Source organism: Penicillium manginii, assembly GCF_028828005.1.
Source record: "Penicillium manginii strain IBT 31320 chromosome Unknown utg000004l:1.0-7231830.0:1.0-7236170.0, whole genome shotgun sequence".
Taxonomy (NCBI): domain Eukaryota; kingdom Fungi; phylum Ascomycota; class Eurotiomycetes; order Eurotiales; family Aspergillaceae; genus Penicillium; species Penicillium manginii.
The window spans coordinates 1970579-1984724 of record NW_026643105.1 but is presented as its reverse complement, the minus strand read 5'-3'; the positions used below and the strand labels follow the sequence as shown (position 1 = coordinate 1984724).

At 47.6% G+C, this 14146-nt stretch overlaps 6 protein-coding genes across 6 annotated transcripts; 1 reads left to right on the top strand and 5 right to left on the bottom strand.

Annotated features, from left to right (window-relative positions):
• Positions 1 to 128: 128 nt before the first annotated feature.
• N7533_004454 (putative nucleoside diphosphatase (Ynd1)) lies at positions 129 to 2499 on the bottom strand (the record flags this gene model as incomplete). The annotated part of the gene is made up of 4 exons (XM_057101104.1): positions 129 to 2092; positions 2164 to 2290; positions 2373 to 2407; positions 2490 to 2499. 4 exons carry the CDS (start codon positions 2497 to 2499, stop codon positions 129 to 131), a joined length of 2136 nt encoding a protein of 711 aa, XP_056960734.1.
• A 1260-nt stretch (positions 2500 to 3759) lies between these two features.
• Positions 3760 to 5429, bottom strand: N7533_004453 (ammonium transporter; the record flags this gene model as incomplete). Its single annotated transcript, XM_057101103.1, has 5 exons — positions 3760 to 4461; positions 4521 to 4841; positions 4902 to 5082; positions 5137 to 5360; positions 5418 to 5429. 5 exons carry the CDS (start codon positions 5427 to 5429, stop codon positions 3760 to 3762), a joined length of 1440 nt encoding a protein of 479 aa, XP_056960733.1.
• Positions 5430 to 6352: 923 nt separating this feature from the next.
• N7533_004452 (uncharacterized protein) lies at positions 6353 to 6717 on the bottom strand (the record flags this gene model as incomplete). The annotated part of the gene is made up of 2 exons (XM_057101102.1): positions 6353 to 6459; positions 6516 to 6717. 2 exons carry the CDS (start codon positions 6715 to 6717, stop codon positions 6353 to 6355), a joined length of 309 nt encoding a protein of 102 aa, XP_056960732.1.
• Positions 6718 to 7408: 691 nt separating this feature from the next.
• On the bottom strand, positions 7409 to 8893 carry N7533_004451 (uncharacterized protein; the record flags this gene model as incomplete). Its single annotated transcript, XM_057101101.1, has 5 exons — positions 7409 to 7605; positions 7658 to 8036; positions 8087 to 8265; positions 8343 to 8655; positions 8711 to 8893. 5 exons carry the CDS (start codon positions 8891 to 8893, stop codon positions 7409 to 7411), a joined length of 1251 nt encoding a protein of 416 aa, XP_056960731.1.
• A 2200-nt stretch (positions 8894 to 11093) lies between these two features.
• N7533_004450 (alpha/beta hydrolase) lies at positions 11094 to 11906 on the top strand (the record flags this gene model as incomplete). The annotated part of the gene is made up of 2 exons (XM_057101100.1): positions 11094 to 11495; positions 11574 to 11906. The coding sequence occupies 2 exons, from the start codon at positions 11094 to 11096 to the stop codon at positions 11904 to 11906; spliced, it is 735 nt and encodes a 244-aa protein (XP_056960730.1).
• An 823-nt stretch (positions 11907 to 12729) lies between these two features.
• N7533_004449 (uncharacterized protein) lies at positions 12730 to 13769 on the bottom strand (the record flags this gene model as incomplete). Its single annotated transcript, XM_057101099.1, has 2 exons — positions 12730 to 13173; positions 13251 to 13769. 2 exons carry the CDS (start codon positions 13767 to 13769, stop codon positions 12730 to 12732), a joined length of 963 nt encoding a protein of 320 aa, XP_056960729.1.
• Between the last annotated feature and the right edge of the window lie 377 nt (positions 13770 to 14146).

Below are 14146 nucleotides of genomic sequence, written 5' to 3'. Positions count from 1 at the left end.
CAGGTCCATAAATAGTGGCACCTGCCAAAAAGGAAAAGAGACGCCAAGTGGAAAGACCATGCAAGAGTACAAAATGGCGCACGTAAAACTTCAAAAAGCATAAATCGGGTCGGGTTGCATCGGAGACGTTACTCATCCTCGAGAGGGGTCATACTGGGTGACTTTTGATGGTGAGAGCGCGTGGGACTGCCGGCTCGGGACCGGCGTCCATTAGTGGTTGGCCCCAAGGCAATAGGAGCCAGATGATCGCGGCTCTCGGTTCTAACCACCAGTCCTGCACGATCCATAGCAACACCCGAGCCACCACTGATCCCCAAGCCGATCGTTCCAGATGAACTGTTGTCAAGAGTATATTTCAAGTTGGGGGTGTTGCTGCCGCTACCCCAACTGGAAGCACGCTTGGGAGGTCGCAGATTGGCTGAACCCGCATCGGAGGGACGGCCGCCATCCACGTCGCTACCGTCGGAGTCTGCTGAGCCCAGGTCAAACTCCTCAGCGCCTTCTTCTAGAACACGCTCGTAAGATGTGGCGCTTCGATTGAGGAAAGGTAACATTCCGCCAAAAGGCTTGCGTCGCTTAGGGTGATTAGGGTGAGAGGGCCCACCACGACGTAGCACATTATTGACGCGATGGTATATGCGCAGACGACGGCTGCGTCCGCACAAGAAAAAGCTCGCTATTACGACGATGAACAGGAACAAGAGGAAGCCAGGGATCCGGCGAGGCGAGTCTCCATCGAAGAGGGCATCGTGCCAGTGTTCACTGTGGAAACTGTCCGAATCAGGAAGTAGAACCACACTGGGGTACTGGAAATCCTCGGGGACGCCCGGAATGTTGCTACCAAAACCGACAGGCAATGCGGCCTCGTCGATAGTTGGAACTTGGGAAGAGGCGTACAGGACGATTTTGCCCAGGGTCCAGCTCACTTCTGTGGAGTCGATCTTATTGACTGCCTGGAAGGCGTCAAGGTAACCCCTCTGGTCGGCGTGGGACAGAACCTCCTTGGTACCGTTATGCGTAGAGTAGGTATCCTCTAGTCCAACTCGGGGCACGCCAATTCCGTCATGAAGCATGTTGATGATCCATGACGCTTTAAAGCAAACTTGGTGTGCCTTTTCTCGATCCACCTTCTTGCCCCATTTGTGCTTTTCAATGCCCTGCTCAATAGTATCCCAGTCTTGCGAACAAAATGTTTTGACGCGTTCTTGGTAGGTATTGAAGTCATATGCTTTGTCCTTGTATCCCATTTCAAAAATTTCGTGTGTCGTATGCCAATATTCACTAATTCCGATGAAGTGATTGACATCAAAGTCTATAGCTGGGACATGAGTGCCATGGAGAAGGCAAGGCTGATCCGCACAGTGCGCATCCTTATCCAGCAATGGGTAAGTATGGCGTAGACAACCTTCAAATTCGCCAGTACCCAGCAGAGTAACCCCATCATATTCAGAGGGTATATCCTTGCCATCCAGCGTGGTCCTTAACCCACTGGGTAAACAGGGGTCGGGGAGTTCCTGGGCTTCAGTACCCATATGCATCTGCAAGGACTCCACAAAACGACGTCGGGCTTCGTTCACACCAAATTCTAGCCAAGAGGTAATGAAGACTTGATGCTCCTGAATTGAACCATCGATATTGCGCATACGCAAGAGCGTGAGGTCCTCTCCATGCTTTTCAGTCTCCGTCGCATTCGGTGCAAATGCGATCTGAGCTGAGGCACCGCCCATATCCAAAAATCCGTAAGTGTGGTGGCCCTTTCCATGGTCGTGCTTTTCGGGTTCGTCGAATGTGCCCATGAGATAGTTTGTCGCGATCCATCCATATAAACCTTCGGTCTTTCCCGGAATGACCTGGATATGAGCTTCGCAGTCTGGAAGCAAGAATTCGGAGTTTTCACGGGCGTAATTGCAAATCTGGTCGAGCAGGAGCTGTCGTTCTAGGTTTCCAAGCAGTCGCATGCCCGCTGTGGCTAAGAGGAAGATCGGGGTGTCCTTGGCATCCTCCTTGGGGATGATGCTTTTCGCATGTTCTAGAAGTTCGGCGAGATGGTCGGATCCAATGGATTCCGGCCGACTGGCAAAAGATGAGACACCTGGGCGCAAATGAGACAAGTCAGCGAGGTAAGCTCCGGGCGAGTACGTATGGCTTGTAGTCGGTGTTTACCGGGATGGATCTTCTTCACCCATTTCTCTTTAGTTTCGATCTCCGGAAGTGATTTGAGTTCCTCCGCATCGGCATCTTTGCGCGCAACGGAATTGCGCAGCCACCGATAAACGTGGACGCGGGTCCCCTGTGCGATTGCGAGGTCAGTTCACTGATCTGTGAGAGAACGAAAATTTGCAGAGTTGATATCGATATCGAGATAGACATACAGACGAACCAGCGTCCAGGACGATGCCATAACGCCCTAAAAATCACGATCAATGATTAGCCGGATTCGGAAGGGCTTCTGGGGTTGGCCAGAATGAAAAAGCTGGATGATAACATACACTTGCCCATTTGGACTTGAACCTAGACGTAGAGCATGACAAGGTGAAAGCGAGTGGAATGGAGCAGCGAGAAGGAACCCCACGAACGAGTGACGGGGAGAAGAGCAAAGCGATGCGACGGAAAGGAACTGAGGAGAATCGAAAGATAAGGAGCAGGAGGCTTTGGCCGGTCTTGGCCTTGGCTTAGAACGGCGACGCGACACTAAAATGCAATACGAAGTGTGACGGGGGCGAGACCCTCATTTGCCTCTGTTTGACTTTGGTAGTAGGGGAAATCTAATCAAAAGTAACGCTAAATGTGGCAGGTGCGATACAGTGACAGTACGATACAACAGGTATTTTTGGCGGTCTTGCCTGACGATGGAGAACCTCCACTTCTTCCACTTCCACTTGTACAAACCAAGGCAATCCTACATATCCACAATCACATCACATCTTCTTTACGGAGTACTCCGTACACACACACATACACAACTTATTCACTCGATGTTCATTATTGAGCCACCCCCAGACTGGACTGTCAAAAATCAAAAGCTGCCGGAACTCTATTCCATGCATTCGTCACCAACGACATTCTCCACGATGTCGCACGCTCAGTGCGATCGTAGCTTACCCTTGCCCAGTCGCTGATCTCGCCCTTCCACAGGGACGCCGCCACTCGCACTAGCCAGCTCTAGCAGGGGTTTGGGGGCCTTCGGGGCCGCCCTGGTGCGCCGGCGTACGTCAGCTCATTCCTCCCCCGGGAAGATGGGGCCGACAACCCTGGCCCATGCTGCATCCTGATACGTCCAGGCCCCAACGCGCTTCTCTTGGCGACCTCCGCATCTATATCGCGGGGCCACTCCTTTTTCGCACCAACCTCGTCATGAAAGACACCAAGGAGAGAGGGGGGGTTACAAGGAAAGACCAAGGTAACCCCTCCACGCACACAAGGGTTACTTCGAACTTCTCCTCCCCAGTCCAGATACATGTATGTTGACGAGGCTGGGCAGATCAATTTCGCCTTCGCCTCTGAAGTCTCCCGTGGGTCAGCCGTGGGACGCCGCCGCTCTTGTTTTATTTTTATTGTTCTCGCGTCATTCAGGGTCCCTCCCGCGTCTCAAGGATCGGCGGTCGCTAAAACAGAAGCCTCCACCTTTCAGCCTCCGCCATTGAATTGTTATGATCGATCTTCGTTTTACTCTTTCTAGGAAGTGACATCCCCCACCACAAAATTCACCGAAGATCCTTGGGCCGTTGACATTTCTTGATCTACATATATCTGAGTCGCTTAGCCCTTAATAACCTTGGATTCAACAACCAACCCCGGATTCCCGTTCACTACACTTGCAGATGAGGGTGACGAAGATGCGAAGAGATCATCCAGTATGGCCCGTTCGCCGATCTGCTCGTCGACAAATTGCGTTCGATCTAAGCCAATTATTTCCGCCTCCTCGTGTACTCGCAGGCTCATGCATGGAATAGGTATCCATTTCATAACCAGCAACAGACAGACCGAGACCGTAAACGAATAAGCAGATATCGCACAGATCTCCGCAAACTGTTTGCCGACCTGTACTCCGTTGCCGTCGATACCACCGGCCGCCTCGGTCGCTCCATCGAGGGCTGCAATCGATCGCGACGCGAAGATGCCTGTCAGAAAGGCACCAACCATTCCGCCAATTCCATGCAGCTTGAAGACATCCATGCCTTCGTCGATACGAAGCCATTTATTGAGATCTTGCAGCATTGCACATGCAATACTGGTCAAGAATCCAATGACAGCTGCCAACCAGACCGAGACAAATCCTGCAGCTGGAGTGATCCCGACCAGGCCAGCGATCGCACCTTCGCATGCCCCCACCACTGAGAATTTTCCTCGGTTCTTAACAGAGTCTACCAGAACCCATCCCAGCACACCCATGCAAGCTGCTGTGTTTGTATTGAATGCCGCCAACATAGCTCTCACGCTCGCATTAAGAGCAGACCCACCCTAAGAAATCAGTCAGTTAAGTTCACGAATCCATAGCGGAACTTTGGCAGGCAACATACATTAAAACCAAACCAGCCAAACCAGATTAACGTCGTCCCCAGGAAGACCAATGTAGTATTGTGGGCTTTTCCATGAGACGTTTCATCAAGATGCTTCCGCTTTCCCAGAACCAGGGCATATGCAAGGGCGGACCAGCCCGAGGCGATATGCACGGGGCCGCCTCCTGCAAAATCTAGGGACGGCAGTTTGTAAAGCCAGCCATTGCTGTTCCAGGTCCAGTATGCGACCGGGCAGTAAACAGCAGTTGCCCAGAAGAAGCTAAAAACCAATGAAGGGAGCATATTGCCTCGCTCGAATGCACCGCCGACGACTATCATCACCTAGAGCAGTCAATATTAGCCTAGCAATATATCAATAATCGATTCTAGTCTCTTTCTTACCGTGCATGCGCAGAATAAAAGTTGGTAAAAGCAAAATACAATCTCCGGAAGTACAGCGGAGCCCGGAGACGGCGCTGCCATGATATTCTTGAGTCCGAAGTTCTTCAAGTTCCCAATGAACGGTCCGCCATCACGGGCGTATGCCAAAGAATATCCCCAAAACATCCATTGGAATGTAGTTCTGTCCACAGATTAGCACAAGGTATCGGATCAGCACCGAAAAGAACAGTCATACACCGCAACAATCATGAGCGATTGGAACAGCAAAGCCAGCGCGGATTTCCTTCGCGCTAGACCACTGTACAGAAGACCGATACCGGGAATGATCAGCCACACGATAAAACCGCAGAAAACGATGTAGGTGTAGTTCCATTCGAGTCCCACATATTGAGCATTCACGTCAACTTTGAGAGGGTCTCCTCCTGAAGGAATTGAGGTATTGTAACTGGGCTGCGCAGACTATATCAGAGGAGGGAACATCCATGGATCATCGAGGGTATCATTGGAAGAGCGTACCGCATCGGCCATCGTCGCTACCTACTCAAGAGGTGTAATTTGTGCAGTGGCCCGAAATCCAAAATCCCAGCACACGTATTGTTGTACTAGTACTATTATAGTGTGTGAGACTGTATAAACTTACACCAGGCGGATTCTTGCTGGAAATCAGCCCCTCGCTGTTCCGGTAGTTCAGTGAGTTGAAAGTAAAACGTGCGACTTGAGTACACCGTAGTAGTGATTTCCTAGGGGGGGTTCTTACTAGTAATAGTGATAAACAGCAACCGCTGGTTTCCCTATTTTATGTATTCTTATCTTTATCTACCGAAAATGACAAAAGCCAAGAACTCCAGTTCGTATTCTTAACCACGCAAAAAACGTACTGACAGTGCCGATTGGAAGCCATTGGAGGGAGATGTGTCATGGATCGAAACACCGCTCGCATATAGCGATAAAGAAGGCCAAGGCTGATACGGATGCGAACAAGAACCTGAGTGGTTCGGAAAATGCGTGTGATAATCATTTAAAAGATAAGGCCATCCAACCATATTCACTCGCGCAGATGACCCCGGATCTAAGAACCGTCTGGGGTTAGCCCGTTATCGACCCGCCATCTTATCAATGTCTAAAGGTCTTGGCGTTGGGAACTTTGTTTGATGGTATTTCTAGTAGTGTTCAATTTCACAAAGAAGAGCCCTTGCGAATTTGTTCTGACTTTTACGAGACGGGCTAATCATTTCAACATTGGAGCCCATATGGGAATTCGGATTCAAAATTGATAGGTAACGGGCAACCTCACATCCACCGGTACTGAAACGATTTCATGATTCTCAGGGTTCCATTTGCGTAAGAGATCATCGTCAAAATAATACATACACTCATCAGACTACATCTTAAGAGATGATTGCCATTTCAAAAAAAAAAGTACAAGCGTATTGTGGTACAAAGATCAAAGGCTAGTTCAACTTCTTGTTTCCAACCACGACTGGCCGACCCTGGCGCGATCTGTAATTCAGATAACCATAAACCCCGATACCAATAAAGGCAAGAACGAATATGTTGCCTTTTTTCATATGGTTAGTTGATATATGGTCACGAAGTCATTGTTGGAGTTCTTACTAGCAACGAACTTGCCAACTCCACCCACAGCTCCCACGGCATCCTTGGCGGTGTTCAGGAGTGTGACAAAAACAGAGGCGACAGTCGCGAAGAGGGCATGGAAAATGGAGAATACCGCATCGAATGCGGCCTTGATGGTAGAGAATATGACCTCGAAGATCGAGGCGATCAGATCTTTGATGGAAGTGATGACTGACGTCATTTTGGTACTGCAGCGGCCTTGCTAGGTTCTGTCGGGAAATCTCGCTATTGAATAGTGTAGATTTGTGTTATTATTCAATTTTTGTATGGGATGGAGCTTTATGTGGAGGAATGAAACTTCGAGGAAATAAATACTCGCTTGTTTCTAGTTTTTATTTTCTCTTTGTACATCTGGTTATTCCAAGGTTTAACTATGGCGGCTACGATACTTGTTTGGTAGTGGCAATGACGTGGGGTATGCTGCACCGTGAAACTGTGGTCAGGCTACCACCACAATTCTGGAAACCAGATTATCCTAACTTTTGGCACTTAATAGGTATGAAGCAGGAAATGAATTCCAGATGTCAAATTGGTACATCATTTCTGCGTCACTTTAAATTCCCCGATCGAGATTCTATGTCTTCAGTGAATTGCTCCAAGTAGAGAACATGATTATTAGTGCGGATCATCTGATCTTACAACCACCGAAATTTGTTGTAATTCATTCCTCATATTACTCAAATAAATTCTATACATTGAATTCAAAACTCGGGGTCGGAAGATTCCAGTGAAAATTTATGTGTCTATCTATCGTATGCTGAAGCCATGTAAGTGAAGATGTCTAGTATCAATTTTGATCGATGAGTGGATTCTAGCTTAAGTGAAATCTAGTTTAACGTGACTGAGAAAACGGAATCAAATTTTCTTTTTGCTTAGAGAAGGCCGAAATCCGGCTTTCCGACAAGAGAAACATCGAGAACAGCCCCTTGCTCCAGCAGCCTTTCCCGGAGCACACTGTACGGAACATCTTGGACCGAGCCGTGAGCATCTGCATCTTTCAGTACGATATCACACGCATTTGCACATGCCTGTCCTAGTTCATAGAACTGGTGTTCAATTCGAACAGCCCCTATGAGAATTGTAAGTTTCTAACACACTGGGATTGTGAATTTAGAACATACCGTATCCAACGTGAGAAGAGCTTGGGCAGGTAGCTGTCAAGACATTTGTAGCCTCAGCCCTCTTTGGTACCAAGGACCGATAAGAGATACCGAAAGGCCGCCACTGGTGTTTGTCCTTGAAGATGAAGCCTTCATGATGTACCAGGCCATCTCGGACCACTCTACGTGCGCAATGAGTATCCGTAGGCCAGTATGCAATCGCGACAGGACATGGATCGTGCTCTCCTCCATCGTGTTCGGATGCCGTATGCTGGGTAACAACATAGTCAGACACCATTCTCCGTGCATCGCGAACGTAGAGCTGGCGAGGGAAATGGTTGTTGTCGGGGAATTCGTCAAGGCAGTAGCCAAATCGAGACCATTCCTGGCGAATATCGGCCTGAATTGTTAGATTTTGTAACTGTTGAGAATGAATGAGAATAAGCTTACAGGAACAGCTTCATCATTTGCAAAGAACCAAATGAGACCCTTAGTGGAAGTGGCCGTTTCGTCAAGGATTTTCTGGCGACCATTAGCATCTGCAGTAGGCCAGTCATCGTTCATATCGAGTAGATCAGTACACAGCACAGCTTCCGATCCAATGAGATCCGTCTTCCGGTTTGGAATCCCTTTGAGACGCGGTGTGTACATCTTGCCGCCAGCGTTCAGATATCGACGATGAAGATCGTAGTGGGAGGACTCGTACCCCTCAGGTTGTAGATGGCCAATTTTTTGCCTTCCACATCTGTCAGAGGGAGCCGGTAAGAGTAAGCAGCCAGATGCTGGTCTCCATCACCAGGTTTACCAAATGGTTCTGGCGAAATACCGTGAAGAAGCCCACTTGAGGGATCTCCAGGCACAATATAGGGATCAATTGGGATTTCGAACTGGGTGTACCGTGTGTCGTCCCGGACTCCTGCTAAGCTTTCGTTATACTGCGATGATGATTCTCGTCCCAATGCAGTGGATATCCCGGCAGCGACGAGGAAGTCACCTTCGTATGACGCTTCAATATAATACTAAGATGTGGTTATATTGGGAATTACACGTGCTAGAGCCGTTTTAGGGAATTACCTTTGATCGTATAGTCTGGCCATTCGTCAATCTCAACCCAGTGACGGTGCTGCCACTCTTCTTCACTGCCGAGCTGTCACTGCAAAGAGATTCCTTGATCCTGTTTGCTGGCATATAGCTTGCCTCCTCCACCCATATTGCCTGGATGGTATATGTGAGCCTTGGAAGATTGTAGGCAATCATAAGAATTCAGACGCTTCTCCTGAAAATCTCCAGGACTCTCTCGGAACTTTTTCTAAAGAACAAAAGCCAATTATGTAGGCCTGCTAAACTGTGGGGTATAACATGGAGAAATCTCCGAACGCGGAAGCGGGGGAAGCACCTATCCCCAGACCGAGCTAGTATCTTCGTACGGAGACTCTTTCCCAATTCATTCTCCGGGTGTTTGCCATCTGTGAAAGCCTCTCAAACAAGTAAGTTTTGGCACCCTAGCAGCCCCCAGGCGAAATACGAAATGAAATATTGGAGAGAACTTGGGTAAACTCCGGGGTTCAGAGAAGGGCGATTGGTGACTGGGTAAGGCTGGGTGGGTCTGGGGCAGAGTTAGTATCGGTTTAGTAGACACATGACTACGGATCCCCCACGCTTTTCCGACCATTCTGCGAATCCTACTCAGTACTTCGCTTTGTATTTCAATTTATTGGCTATTGAACTTGCTTTGTTCCGGAGCTTTCTTGTTGGTTTATTCACATCACCTTCTTGACCAGGCCGGGTAAGCCTTTAAGATTGGGGTTCGTGGGGTCACCATATTCTGATGGGCGATCCGTACAAAACTGCAACCGATCACCTCTGGAGTTTTTCCCTTTCACAAGTGTGTCACTTTCAGCAGTTCTTATGGACCCACATTCTACAAGAAAGTTGGATTAGGAGATATCGCATTTACATACGCAGTAGGTTTCTACCGTTTCTTCTCCTAGTCACTTTTACTAACTCAAATCCAGGCAATCAACAATGGCATCTCGGTGGTCACCGCTATGCTCGGCATGGTTCTATTTGATACATTCGGTAGACATGATGTCACATTTCACGGATACTGGTTGCAAACCATCTTCCTTTGTCTGATTGGCGGTCTTGGTTCGAAGGCTCATTGGTTCGAAGGCTCATCGAACAACAGGAGATACTAATGGCATGGTGGCATCATTCATTCTGTATGCCGCCGTTCTTCACGCTACTCTAGGCCCCGCGGCGTATATTACCGCTGCAGAAGTGGGTACAGCAACGCTAAGAGAGAAAACTATGGCGATCGCAACAGCATTTAATGTTGTGGTTGGATTTGTGGTTGTCTATACTACTCCATATCTGCTGTGAACCCCTGGAGCTAACTTTGGCGCTAAGCTTGGTTATATCTGGGGAGGATTTGCTGGCGTGGGTGCCATTTGGGTGTGGTTCTTCATGCCGGAGCTCAAAGGAAGAGGATTGGAGGAGATTGATGAGTTATTTGCAGCCAAATTACCCGCCTGTAGGTCCAATGAATTTGTAGGTTCTGGTTCGGGACGTGTCATTGCCACGGGAAAGGAGACGGCGATAAAAGATGAGAAAGTTGAAGAGGTTGAGAGAGTATAGGGATGCCAACCTTGGAAAGCTAACCAAGGAAAATGCCTAGGTGAGAGATATTTCAAACTTTTGTTAGACCAAATGAAGTAGTACTACTAGTATTGATATACATTTATTTATGTAGTTGATGCGGCCTAGGTGCTTCAAGTTCTAAGGTTACCTAGGTTACAATGTAAAAATGACTTTTTGGCAAATTCTGACAATTTGAAATCAGCCAGGAGTTTGTTATTTCTGGAGGCCTCGAAATTTTGGCATGCGTTTTCGGGTTGTCCAGTCAAGAGTTTGTTATAACAATGAGGCTTCCAATGCTATCGACTCCACTGGCTCCTTTGGGTAAATTTACTTTTGTTCTCCACTTTGCCGTCGCACACTGCTGCTGAGGTGAGCTTCATGAGCCCGTTTCAGCATCATTTGATAATCGGGACTATTTGCATCGCCACTAGTGGAACTTGCAACTTTCCAATATAGCTTACTGTTCATGAGGCATCTTAGGAAGAAAATATCCCAGATTTACCCATTACGGCTAGTGTTCATTTCTTACTACTTGTCGTCCTACCTCAACAAGCCTAGTTAAAGTTTGTGAAAAATATGTTATTGGCTGCACATTGGCGCTAGTCTTTTTTTAATGCGGTGGAGTGATATCTGAGAGATCTTCTTGTTGCGCTCATGTCCCTGATTATGGGAATTCAGAGCACCGCCCCTTGAAAAGTTCGCACCAGCAAAAACCCAAGACTTGTTCTTGGGGTATAAAATGTGAGATCATCCCATGAAGAGAAAAAAAATTGCAGCCGGGCTCTCATATTTTGCTCAACCTCACATTTTTCCGACAATGACCTTACCCACCATCGTGTTTATCCCAGGTGCATGGCATACCTGTGACTATTATAAGCAAGTCATTTCCATCCTTACGGAAAAGGGGTTCCCTACCGCAACTGTCAACTTACCATCCGTTGGGGGTGTCTCCTCTATGGAAGATGATGCTATAGCTATTCAGAATGTAATCTCGAAGCTGGCGAATGATGGTCAGCAGATTATTCTAGTTATGCATTCGTATGGTGGGATTCCTGGTACGGAGAGCGCTAAAGGACTTTCTCGGGAAATACGTCAGGCGAAAGGGAAAGCAGGTGGAATTATAGCTCTTGTATACGTGTCTGCCTATCTCATCAAAGAAGGGATGAGCGTGTTAAGTGTTGCAGGTGATGCAGAATGGCCAGCTTTCTTGATCAAACAGGTCTGTTTTCCCGCTGTTAAAAACGTACCTAGGTACTACTAGTACTAGTAGTAGGTAAATCCAAGCTAACAAGCCTAGGATGAGATAATTCTCTACGATCAAGCTACCGCTGTCGAAAGGTTCTACCATGATTTTCCGAAAGACGAATCTCCAACAGCATGGGCTTCGAAATTGAAGCCACAATCTGCGGCATCTTTCGCTGGTGCTCTTACCTATGCCGCGCATCGAGATATTCCAGCTATATATTTGCTCTGTGAGCAAGACAGGTCGCTCCCAATTGGGGTTCAGGAACTCTTCGTGAGTTGGGCAGAAGGGAAAATCACAACCCGGATTTGCAAGACTGGGCATAGTCCAATGGTGACAATGCCTTATGAGGTCGTTGACGCAATACTCCTGGCCGTTGATGTTTGAATCAAACGATCTTCATTGAATTGCAGAAGTATCCATAAATGAAAAGTAACTCAATTGCATTCCCTCGCCTCGCCGATATGGCAGTCTATTTGCTTACTAAAAGTCATTTCCACCAATATGAGGTTCGCATAGTAAGAGAACCGAGATCTAGTACTATGGCTTTGTGTTAAGTATCATGATGATTATATCATGAGCTTGAGACACGATCAGGAAGAGTCTCGGACGTTGCATTCAACAGAAAGCCAGCCGAGTCTAGCTTCCCACGGAGCAATTCGTAGTCCACCTTCTCGGCACTCCATGCATCTGTTTTTATGGTAAGGTCCGCTGCAAACGCACTAATCTGGCCCATGGTCATGAATGTTTGCTCAACCCGGAGTAAGCTGAACCCTATATGAGTGCTGAATGGCGACGTAGGCACGAAAAGATTCCTGCGCTTAGTAGACTCGGGGACTATTGCTCGGTCAGACAACTCCCATGGCTACAGGTAAATTATTTTACTAAAGTTCGACCATCCAGGGTGTGATTTTTTGTCTTGCCTTCCAGTCTGATCCCTGTTTCCATAGAAACCTTCATCATAGAGACTGCCGTTGCGTACAATTCGTCGAGTAGAATGTCAGTCCTGCGATCAGTCGGTGATTAATAATCCCATGATTCGCATTTGTGGAGAAATCTGCTTACAATTGGCCATAGTTTGGTGAGTATGGGATCTGAAACGGCAAATTCAGGATAAGAGTATTCAGCATTTTGAGAAGTGATAAGAACGTCATCTCTAATCATCCGTCGCCCATCACGAACATACATGGCGCGAGGGAAATTATCGTTATCAATAAACTCGTCTCGTGCGTAGCCCCATTTCGACCATTCCGTTCGCGTCTTGTTTGGCATAAATTCGTCGTTGGCGATAAAATAAAGCAATCTCAGTGGTGGCATCCAATATTAGTCTTGAAATAGTACCATGAATGATCTTGAACTGCAAATCACCTTTTTGCCACTGTGCCAGATCTTTGCATAGTTTGGCTCTCTGTTTGTGACTGCCGTTCAAATGTTCTGATGTGCGACCTTGCATATCAAATCCAAGTCCTTCTGTTGCACTTCCGATGATGTCTGTCTTGTCGTTTGGTAGTACTATGCTCGGTGTGAAGATGGACCCGCCGGCTTGGGCGCATCTTCCATAGATTTCATACTGCGAAGCATCATAGGCATCAGGTCGGGAGAAGGGAACGAGATTGCTGGTCTTGTTCGTGATGCAGAGACGCCATGAAAAAGCCTGGGTGTTTTCATTTCTATTGAGAATGAGAGTATAAGTTAATGAGGAAGAAATTCAATTGTGAGATGAGTAAGTACTGGACCAGCACCTGCAACACCCAGTTTCTGGTTTTGAGCAGTAGGAATGAGTTTACTCAAGGGGTTACCGGGAATCCAATAAGGATCGACCTTCACAGTCAGCTGTGGGAATGTCGTATTGTGTTGGATACCGGCGAGGCTTTCATGGTGCGCAGCAGTAGACTCGCGACCTGTGGAATACGGAATGTCTGCAGCTGCAAGTAGATCTCTTTCGTAGGTTGCATCAATGAGATAGCGCACGGAGAAGGTATCTCCAGCCTCAGTTTGGATCATGTCAATTGGTTTGTTGGACTTTGTGACTCCAGTACCATCTCCAGTCCCTCGAAGGGCCGTCTCCAAGTAAACATCAAGATATTCTTTCTCGACTAGCCGATCCTCGATCACAGACTGGCCCACGTGGCTCTCAAATCGCCATAAGTCCTTTGACTTCGTGTGATTAGACCAAGCTTCGTCAAATGCTTCTGTGCGATTATATCGATCGGCAACGCGCCGGTAGAACTCGAATGCAAGGGACGCCATAGTCAATGAGGTTTGGAAATTACTCTACACAAAGAAGTCAGCAAGCGGAGAAGAAAAGAGCTTGAAATATTCAATCGGCATCATAGCTTACCTGTGAGTCAATATCCGATGCTCCTGCTCCCTCGATTGCAATGCCTCCAACATGCTTTCAGCTCTCCAGAAGGGCTACTGTTCGATCCAAGCGAGCAGCCTGAATAGCAACTACATATCCCGCTGAAGTTCCACCGAGAACCACAATATCGTAGTTCTGATGTTGATGAGACATGACACTAGCAACAGGCATGCAATTCATTGGGCCAAGGCGTAAATGGCTGATTTTGTCATCCAATGCATCTTGAATACTCTTTACACAGTCAAGTTGACTGCAGAATAATCCC